The sequence below is a fragment of the Dreissena polymorpha genome, chromosome 8 (assembly GCF_020536995.1).
Source record: "Dreissena polymorpha isolate Duluth1 chromosome 8, UMN_Dpol_1.0, whole genome shotgun sequence".
NCBI lineage: Eukaryota > Metazoa > Mollusca > Bivalvia > Myida > Dreissenidae > Dreissena > Dreissena polymorpha.
This window is the reverse complement of record NC_068362.1, coordinates 14650011-14660907: the sequence shown is the minus strand read 5'-3', so window position 1 is coordinate 14660907 and position 10897 is coordinate 14650011. Positions and strand designations below refer to the sequence as shown.

The 10897-nt window shown below is 33.0% G+C and overlaps 1 protein-coding gene across 2 annotated transcripts in view; it reads right to left on the bottom strand.

Moving 5' to 3' along the window:
* Nucleotides 1–6075: 6075 nt before the first annotated feature.
* Nucleotides 6076–10897, bottom strand: part of LOC127841184 (uncharacterized) — a 6759-nt gene continuing 1937 nt past the window's right edge. Inside the window, exons 2-5 of one of the 2 annotated variants that reach the window (XR_008030749.1) lie at nt 9281–9368; nt 7597–7703; nt 6588–6791; nt 6076–6277 (exon numbers count right to left, since the gene is read on the bottom strand). Coding sequence is in view for 1 of the 2 variants with exons in the window: in XM_052369845.1 (XP_052225805.1) it covers nt 6616–6791; nt 7597–7703; nt 9281–9354 (357 nt within the window). In the remaining variant the exon portion in view is untranslated. Of the gene's footprint in view, nt 6278–6494; nt 6792–7596; nt 7704–9280; nt 9369–10897 lie in introns of those variants that run through there. The other variant, XM_052369845.1, reaches the window with a different exon arrangement.

The window sequence follows — 10897 nt, the reverse complement described above, 5'->3', positions numbered from 1 at the left end:
AAACATCATTCATTGAGAAGTGCAATGTCAGCAAATTTATTTAATTATCTATTATTTTATTAAAAGAAAGTATAATATACACATGTACATAATTCTGGGCTGGTTATTCTTTATCTGGGCAACCAACATACTAAAGATGGTTGTCAGTGCGGGCAACCAATAGTAATAAGTTAGTTTTAATCAATGAAATATCTTTGTAACTTTATTGTTATAAGCATTGCATTAAAGTTGTGATTTAGGTAAGCTTGTCGTTTATAGTAAATTTACTTTTTAGCTCGACTATTATATATGAAATATATATAGAGGAGCTATCCTACTCAACCCGGCATCGGCATAAGCGTGCAAATGTTATAGTTTGCGTACCATCCCAAATATTTCCTATGTCCCTTGACATATTGCTTCCATATTTTGCATACGTGTTAACCAACATGACCCCAACCTAAAAACAAGAGCAGACAACTGTATCACTTGCATTTTGTAAGAATTATGACCCTTTTTCCACGTAGAATATGCATATTATTTATAAATCTACAGTGTTCGAAATTTGCACTAGCCCGGGGCTAGTTGATCTCGTTTTGGGCTACTGAATTTCCATGGGTACTAGCCCGATTGGCCTATTGATTTTTCAAACATTTGAAATAAAAAATGCTCAAAAATATTATTTTCATCCATCGCTTGAACCATATCTTGCGTTTATTTAGCGTCGTATCGCGTTTCCTCACCCTTCCGATTATGTTGACATGACGAGAGTTTGAATGACAAATTTTTTTTTGATACTGTGCGAATAAAATGCGGATCTACCCAGGTTGTTCAATTTGCTGTACTTTCAGCAAACCATACAAGTCTACAAATGTTTTTAATGTCCCCCATCTTGGATTTGTAATGATCTATTGACAAATCAACGCATTGAACTATCATATTTTAATAGAATATGTCAACCAAATTATATATTGATTGCGTAGTTGCTTGGTTACTTTTTACTGGTTTTCAGTTTAGGCAGTTTAACGATATGCATATTTTATTTCACGTGCAAAGACTTATATTGATATGTTTTTGGACAGTTGTTTCCGGATACGGTATTATCTGTCGATTTTAATTTATTTTCGACTTTCTTGATAAAAAAATATCTAGAATGATGAATACACATGCGATTTTACGGATGGTCTGGTTGATATTTTTTTACATTGTACTCACCAGAATTGGACCTAGAAAGACTATAAAAAAGAACAATAAGCTAGGGGGAGGAGACACTGCCCTCTATTCGCTTTATCATACGGCCTCAGACTTTAGGCTTAATGTTTCGGATTTCTAATTTAGGACAATTGACATCTAAAATTATTTACAGATTGGATAACAAAACCTTTGCTTCTTGACTGCATGTTAGGTATTGATTGACGAATATCGTCATACATAAATATTATAATCGTATTGTGTCATTGAAATATTATAATAACATTTCCTGCTAATTGGGATCAACTGTTAGTTGCAATCCTCATCATTACACCCTACCTGCAATAAAAACTATCCAGAACCGTCAAAAATATAAACTTATTTTAAAAACTTGTGATAAACAGTTCGGGCTAGTAAACTTTGGTTCGGGATAGTGAAAAAATCCATCTGGTAGCCCGAACGGGCTAGTGGTTTAAAAAGTGAAATTCGCACACTGACTTTATGTTAAATTGTGCGTAACACCCCAAATATTTCCTATATCCCTTGATATATTGCTTTCATATCTTGAATAATGTTAACGTGCATATTTTTATTAACGTCTTGTTATTGTAGTGTACATATTTTTCGGATTTCGGACAGTTCATTCATCGAGTATTATTGTTGTGGTTTTGTGAGTACTCTTCATGAAAATACTGCTGTTTAGATGTTCAGTTTTAGTCGTATATCAGGATTCAATACCTATACCTTAGTGAAAATGGCATTGGAAGAACATTTGTTCATTGCATTAGATAGAATTAAACATTATTATTATCTATCTATCTTATTGTTTATTGCAGTTTCAGTAATATTCTGTCTATAAATGATTTCAACATGATATAATTATAAATCATGGCAGGCTAGGAAATGTGTATATATGAAGCAAAAATTAAAAATAGACAGTTCATTTTTTTCCCATTTACATGTATGTATATTTATCTATGTAGACATCTTTTGTGGTAAACAGTTATGCAACATGTCAGAAAACGCCCAGGACAAATATATCGACATAATGATTTTTTCACTTATGTGGGTGTATGTTGGCTCCACTTCACACGATACAGTCATTGTAGTTTAATTGAAAAATGCATCTTACAATGTGAGATGAGTTCTGGGTTCAAGCCCCAGCAGTGGCCTATCAAGTGTGAAATACGGAGCCATTATCATTAAATATACACAGTTCTTTCTTTAAACAATACAATTAAATATAAGGAATAATGTTAAAGGGGCATTGCTGCTTAGCTATTTTTGACATTGAATAACAGGGTTTATATACACCTCAAGGATAAATGCTTCTAAATTTGTAAAAAAACAAACCAGTCGAAGAGTGCAGAATATTAAACATTTGCAACTTTCTGATGTCTAAAATGTCTTAAATGCCACTTTAAGTTTGTTTTTTTTTGTACAAAATGACCCATTTTGTGCTGTCCATTATCGGTTAATGTTTTACGCTGTCAGGTCCAGAAGCGCTCATTCTGTAGCTTGTTTGGACCATAATCTATAATGCGACCAAGTTTCAGCAGATTCGGCCCAGTGGTTCTGATTTTATACCCTGTGCCTATTGAGTATAAGTACTATTACTCACTGATTTATGCATTATGAGCTCGGCTGTTTTCGGAAAAAACCTCAGGTTTTGTCATAGCCAGCTCATTGTGTCATGTCGTGTCTTTTCGCCATCCGGCGTCTGCCATGCTAAAACCTTAACATGAACCCATTGTACCCACAATTTTTTTTCGTACCCATTTGTTTGTACCCAAATATTTTTCGTACCCAATGTTTTTCGTACCCAAATGTTTTTTGTACCCATTTTTTTCGTACCCAATTTTCTTTTTTCGTACCCCAATTTTTTTTCGTACCCAATTTTTATTTATCGTACCCAAATTGTTTTCGTACCCACATGTTTTCGTACCCAATTTTTTTTTTGTACCCACTTTTTTCGTAACCACTTTTTTTGTACCCAAATTTTTTTGTACCCAATTTTTTTCCGTACCCAAATTTTTTTCGTACCCATTTTTTTTCTACCCAATTTTTTTTCGTACCCAAATTTTTTCGTACCCAATCTTTTTATTGCCATTTTTCTTCGTACCAAAATTTTTTTCGTACCCAACTGTTTTTGTACCCAAATTTTTTTATTCGTACCCATTTATTTTTTTCGTACCAAATTTTTTTTGTCGAAATAATCGGCTTTCAATTTGATTTGATCTCCCCACTCATTCCATCCCGCGAAACCCTTAAGGTGTCGCAACTCTGGTAAGGATGTATCTACTTTTATTCGTAACTAGTTACAATCAGGCGTTTAAAAGGTCTATATGGCCTTAAGGATGATGGGAGATTCGTACTTTGTTGTTAAGTTGTTAACCATTGTTTATCACTTTTCATTGCTTCATAATACTTTGTTTATTGATCTTATTCCCTTATTTGACATACATTCCGTTTTTAAACGACTATCCAAAAAAACATACACACATCACAAAACCGGTGTTACAGTAAAAACAAATTTGCGTGAAAATTAATTGCCGAGTACGTCCTAAAGCTCTATACGAAACAACAGATATGCATGACGTATTGAAAACCTCATTTTGTTATTTATTGCAAATGTTAATATAAATACGACTATAATTGCATCATATTATTAAAAATATTCAATATAATACATCCAAACTCTTTATTATCATGTCTGTTTCGTGTATATTAGTTAAAACATCACAGAAGTGTGGGCAGCCGAAATGTAAGATATCTCGTCAACATCAGTAATTATTGACAACTTTAAACTAGGTATTGAGCTTTTATTATACCCATTTACATTACAATTCTTGCCAATTTCTTTATTGTTATATTCCATTTATTGAAATTATTATTTTATTGTTTTAATTATTATTATTGTTTTAAGTTGGATACTACATTATCATTTATTTCTAGCAGAACACACGATTACGTTTACAAATCACCACAATAGGTCAGAACATATCTTAGAAGGTTTTTCTTTCTTACAATATGTGTCAAATTATAAATATTGCTTTCTAAAACATTATTCAAAACGTCTTATAACATGTTTCGCTAATACAACAAACGGACAGTCTTGAAGTTAAAAACAATATACGGATATCTATTTAATGCCTAACGATGTCAATCCAGTGCAATGTTTTCGCCACCACTGTTTATAGTTATATTATTTTAAAACAAATTCTCATATTGTGTGTATTGTTTGTTCGTTATATGCAATAAACACTTCATACAAACAGTATTTTAAAAGTAAAAGTTTTCCACGAAGATAATACATGTATTTAACATAAAATTTGAAACACTCTGAACTAAATTAACTACGTAATAGCAATTTACAAAAAAATTAACACAATAACCTCGGCCGGGATTCGAACCTGGGACCATTTGGAGTAAACTCTATTCCTTTACTATGAATATTCCAGGCATTAGACCTTAAAATAAAAAAAATACAAATAGGTATTCGGAATTCCTTTTTTTATGTTTTAAATTAGCAATACGTTTTATTATTCCCGTATTATGAAACTTAAGTTTTATAAACTTAAAACATTTGTTGTTCAATAATCACTTTTTAATATGTTCGAAAGGATATTGGTTTTGTGTTTGAATTATAGTGCCGTTCTTCAGAGTTTTCATTTTTTTTATTATGACACTTGTACACACCTTAAATGTGTATATATTCGCCTCGATCTATGATTGATAATCATTATTTATTGCATGGCCTCATTTGCATTATCATGTGAATAAATGAGTGTATATCAAAATATTTGCAATGATGACACACTGGTTTTCAAAAACTGCCGATCTTTTACGATCAATAACTGATTCAGTTTAATGAAGTTTCAATGTTGGAATTTAAATCAATAAACATCTGTCTAAAGTAATTAAATATAATCACAAACATGTTGTCGAACAAGTATTGAAAATATGTGTTTATAACACAGATTAACCATGGTTTATGTTTAAAGCTGGACTTTATTCACTCAAAAAACCTAAACACGAACAATTACGTAATAATATGACGATTATTTACGTTTAGAATGTTAGAGAAATGTATGAAAAAAACTAATATCCGGCATACAAAATAGATGAATTAAATCCGTTTTTGAACCCTATAAAGATGTTGATTTATTAGTTCGATGTCTGTGGGGATAACCTCTATCCTCGCAATAAGTCGGTTTTTGAGTTAACTATATGATATGTTTGAGGTAAATGCCAGTTCGTTTTTTACTTCTGTTTATTTTTACAATGCAATCGCAAATGAATACCGTATGTATACGGTATTCATTTTTTCAATTAATTAAAATAAAGAAATACGAGCGATACGTTTTAAGAACTACTATGTTAGCAAAAGAAACAAAGAATGTATAGCCGTAAGCTGTACTTCACCATGTATGCAGAACAGAAGGATTTATGTGTTTGTAAACGAATACCTTTGTTAGACTTATGGTTTGTTAACGTTTCTGAATGTAAGTTCCTTTACGAAAGGACAACTTTCACGTTTTCTTGTGGTATTCTAGTCTCCACTGAAAACGATTAGGCGTCAGACTAATAAACATTATCCAATCCGTATTTGTTCTTGTGAATCGCTTTTAATTCACTTTGTTCAACTCTAATGACATTAAATCGCTTTTAATTACTGTTAAACTCATATTGACTTATATTGTGAAAGTAACTGTCACAAGTATGTGACTACCATTTAACTGATGATCTTTTCTTGTAGTCATATAAACTATGTTTCTAAGAAGAAACAATACTAGTGTTGTCGGGAGCAAGTAATCCATCCCGAATCTATCACTTTGGAATAAAGGTATAAGAAGAGATATTTGTCACCAAACCATTGTTGCGCATGTCACGAAATAAAACACACAATATTATGAGTTGTATTTGTATTTAATATATAAGTGTTCAAATTGTGAGAAGGAAAAAATGTCAATTTAATGTATATTATAATTCATTATTTTTAATAGCAACTTAATAAAATGCGTTTATTTTTTAGCTGAATTATTAGAAAAGTAGATTGTATCGTTGCAATTCTGCTTTGTAAGTTTCATCCTCTGATAAGTCCTGACTGAAACAACATAAAATCTTATGTTGTATTTTTAAATATTATTATTTATCGTCATTTTAATACAGATTACTAAACTTTCAGTAAAGTGTAAATAATATTAACATATTTTATTAAGTATAACATAGCGTTTGAACATAAGTCGTCGTTAAAACCAAGTCAATCCATTGAGGTACAGTATTACAATGTTAAAAATAAGAATTTAATATGAACATCTGGCCATTTTATACCGTATTTTATTTTTCAAAATTATTGTGCGTTGTAAAAATATCTAATCATAATTTGCTATAGGCTGGTTATAATGCAAGAGAACCTTCCACTGTACGCGATTGAAAGCTTCCTCATTTATTATATTGACGGCCCAAAGATTTAATCAGCGTTACAAGCCACTGCGATGATGATTCCCCACCATATCTTAAAGCATCAGACATGGCAAAAGTAAATTTTCCATAATCCGCTTTATCGCTTTGACCTGCGTGGTTGTTTCCACATTTCCAATTCCAGTTGCATAAATCTCCTAAAAGTGAACATCAAGATATTATTATTATGGAATATACTCTTTTATTAATTTCAACACTGCACGCGACTTGTTTTCTATAGACAAAGAAGGAAATCAAGTGTGGATTATTCTGCAATAAATTATGTGCGGAGCTTAATGGTTCGAAAATAGTTCCGAATAACGAAAATATTGCAGTAAAATGCACGGGCTAAAACCCGCTTTCAAAGAGTTGTAATACATGTAGCAAGTATATAAATGTAATGAAACAACACATTGTATATTTGGTGAAAAGTGGCATAACCACGCCTGTAAAGAATGTATTTTTTAAAGAAACGTTATTAAGAAAACATTTAAAGCATGTCAGCTTTTCAGTAGCACGAATAAACGTGACGTCATTTAGTTTCTACGATTGTTGTTCTCAATGAATGTGACGTCATTTGCAAAATATTGTTGAGTGTAAACGACGTGATATGTACATTTCAATGACGTCACTTTATCGAGAACTTTGTACTAAAACTATGGACAAATATAGTTCACGTCCAAAGGCTTAAACCAAATCAATCAGAATCGTGTTAGAATCGAAATAATATTGTTCTTTGTTGGTTTGTTGTCGAATAACCCACAGTTAAGAGTATATATGCGTGTTATCAATTATTCAATTCCTACGCATCTATACTCCTTACTGTTTGTTATTCGAACACAAACCATGATAAAAAATATTATTTCTTAAACATATCTCATATTTGTTTATTCTCTGATGGTTTTATTTGCAGTAACTATTCTGTAAATCTTTTAAACGTTGGGGAAACTGACATTCTCTTACCTATGTGTATAGCTTTGGCGTCCTTTTTGGTAGCACATTTAATTTTTCCATATTCGTTAAGGAAGGTACCGTTTCCATCTTTACCGCACACCCAAGGTCCAGGTGTTCTGTTGAAAGAGTATATATTTAAGTCCATATACACGAATCAAGCATTTACCACAAATACTATGCATTATGGGGAGACGAGAGGGCGTTTTAATATTATATGAAAGACGTATTGACCAAGGCGAGGCCAGTCAATATTAAATGCTATCTAAAGCCCTCCGTTCAGATGCAAACATTCTAACTGACATCATTAATAATAGAATAATATAAAATTGACGTGTTGTTCATGTGTCATAAAACGAACGTCAATTTAATTTGGTATTTTCTTGTATTTTGAAAACAGACGGCAGATGGCTTGTGAGACTGTTTTAAATTGTGCGATATATTTTTTGATCAAATGTCTTACTTCACCATTTACTTTTTGAAATTCCCTCATTGCATTATTCTGTTCAAAATGGGCATATGTATGATTCTTTTAATCGACATCTCAAGTAATATTGAACATATTAACTATCCACTTACAAAAAGGCGGCTTATTTATTTGATAGTTTTCACAAAAGCGACACATGAAGTAATGAGTATGACTATTTAGTCAAAACTCTGTCAAACAGATCTTGACAGCATGTCGAACATGGTGAAGTTACATGCGAGTATGCAATACATTAAATAGTTATTGTTTAAATGTATTAGGCCAAACCAAACTAGGGTTTAAACGTATGTTAGCTAGGCTTTTCGAGCGTCAACCTTCTCAATCCTGAGACTTAAAGACGGTGTACAACTATTTCAGAGACAGACATACGACAAAAGTAAAATATCTTGGTAGACCACATGCACTGCATCAACGAAAACAAACGATATACCATTGCCGAGAACGCGATATGTGAAGTTGATCTTGCATCGGAAATCTAGCATTAGATAATATTAAATACTGACAACTGGCCGTTGACAGACTGACATAACCATCCACTTCACATCAAAAATGATTAATATACTATTTATATGTGCATTAATTACGCTCGAATGGTTATTTCCGGCCCGGGCACTACTTACATGTATACTAAAACGTAACCGGAAATTTTAACGCCAAGTCGGTCGTTGTAGACTATTTTTTTAAATTAATTATGCTCATGTGTATGTCACTTTTCTGTTAAATGGCCTCTATTCTATCGAAACTCATATTCAAAAAGCATGTTGGTGAAGGTTTTTTTACAAATGGAATTTGTAAATTTCGTAATTACGGTAATCGGTAGCGCGTTTAACGACATCTGCATTGCGCGGGAATAAAACTCGGATACATTCAAATATCGGCCGGGTACCCGAGTCGACAATGACCAATCGAGCATTTATTACTTATAAAAATCAATATAAAACAACATTGTATTATTGTTAGATATCTTATATAACCAAATTGTGTGAACAGGAATTAATAAGGAGAATTCCAAAAACGGAAAAATTGTTTAGAACTAGATTGTTAAAAGATAATCTAGTTTATGAGTTTTATTGATTTAAATTCAATCTTAACAGTATTCGATTATAAACGCATTACAGGCAAGTGGTTGCTCGCGTTAAGTACATAAAACGCATGCAAGCACTTGCGAACACACATATAATAGAATGTCCTATAATTGTTAATTCCTACCTGTCGGTACAATCCCTGACTGGGCATACCATGTTGTCTAGCCTCATCCATTCACCCCCCTCTCCGTCAGACATTTGTCAAAATTGTCCTGGAAAACCGACATTGGAAAACATAGCGAATCTCAGGTTAAACATGTTTTTTTTACCTCGATTGTATCGGAAGCCTAAGGCATATGGAACGCTTTGCCTAGGCAAAACAAGTATTTGGTGAATGTTTGACAATTTAATGATAGCTCCCATATGGCAAGCGGTTCGACGCATAATCCCAAGAAACTAGGTTTCTCATGAGAACCTAGGTTCTCAGAATGAGAACCTAGGTTCTCATGAGAACCTAGGTTTTCAAATGAGAACCTAGGTTATCATAAGAACCTAGGTTTTCAAATGAGAACCTAGGTTCTTGTGAAAACCTAGGATACCAAACGAGAACTTAAGTTCTCAGAATGAGAACCTAGGTTCTCATGGGAACCTAGGTTCTCATGAGAACCTAAGTTCTATGAGTCTATGAGAACCTAGGTTCTCATAAAAAGACTAGTTTCTCATGCGAACCTAGGTTCTCAAGCGTAAACCAAGGTTTTTAAATGAGAACCTAGGTTCTCATGAAAACCTAGGTTCTCATGAGAAACCTGGTTTCTTGGGATTTCATAAACCTTGGTTCTCATGAGAACCTAGGTTCTCGTGAGAAACCTGGTTTCTTGGGATTTCATAAACCTAGGTACTCATGAGAAACCTAGTTTCTTGGGATTATGCGTCGAACCGCTTGCCATAATTAACCTCCAGTTGTCTCTAATTGCTTGGTACACGCTGGCGGCATATGTGTAAAATGAATAGAAATAGGCGTGATACCGTGAATGTTTCTCCCCAAGAGCATTTTCTGAAAAATGTTCAGACAATGCTCAGTAATATTCTACGAAACTTATCTGTTGAATATTTGTGACAACAGGCATTAGCCGTCGGTGACCGCCTCTTGTTCATGTTTCCGTGCATGGGTGTTCTTGAGGAATGAAATTAGTAAAGTAATCGGTCGACATTGGTCTGAACACGTTAATAAAAAATTGAACTGTTTATGGAATACATCTTTAATTGTAAATATTATTTTGAGACTAAAAATTCAGACCAATCGTTACATAATACATTGTTACAGCATTAAATAAGTTTCAAATATTCAGTTCCCTTGTTCGGGCCTCAAACGACTGTACGGTACAGTTTTCTATTTTAAGTATGTCTGTGACCTACATGTATGGTATAAAATACAAATTTTATCTCTATTGATTATGTGTTATAATGTATTATTCAATCGTAAGATATCGGCAACACCGCAAGAAAAACTTATGCGCTAAAGACTTTGCAAACATATTTCAATAACTTGAGATATCTGCAAAAATAAAGTTCTTAACGGCGTGTTTTCATTCTGTCCAGCCCGTGTGTAATCATTTGTGAACCCCATTGATCCTGCGCCCTAAATGTGTGTCCCGTATTCCAAAAGAGCAAGTTTACGCCGTCCGACGCGTAATTCTGAAAACCTAGGTTCTCATCAAAAACTAGGTTCTATGAGAACCTTGGTTCTCATAATAGGAACCTAGGTTGTCATAAGAACCTAGGTTCTCTGAAAACCAAGGTT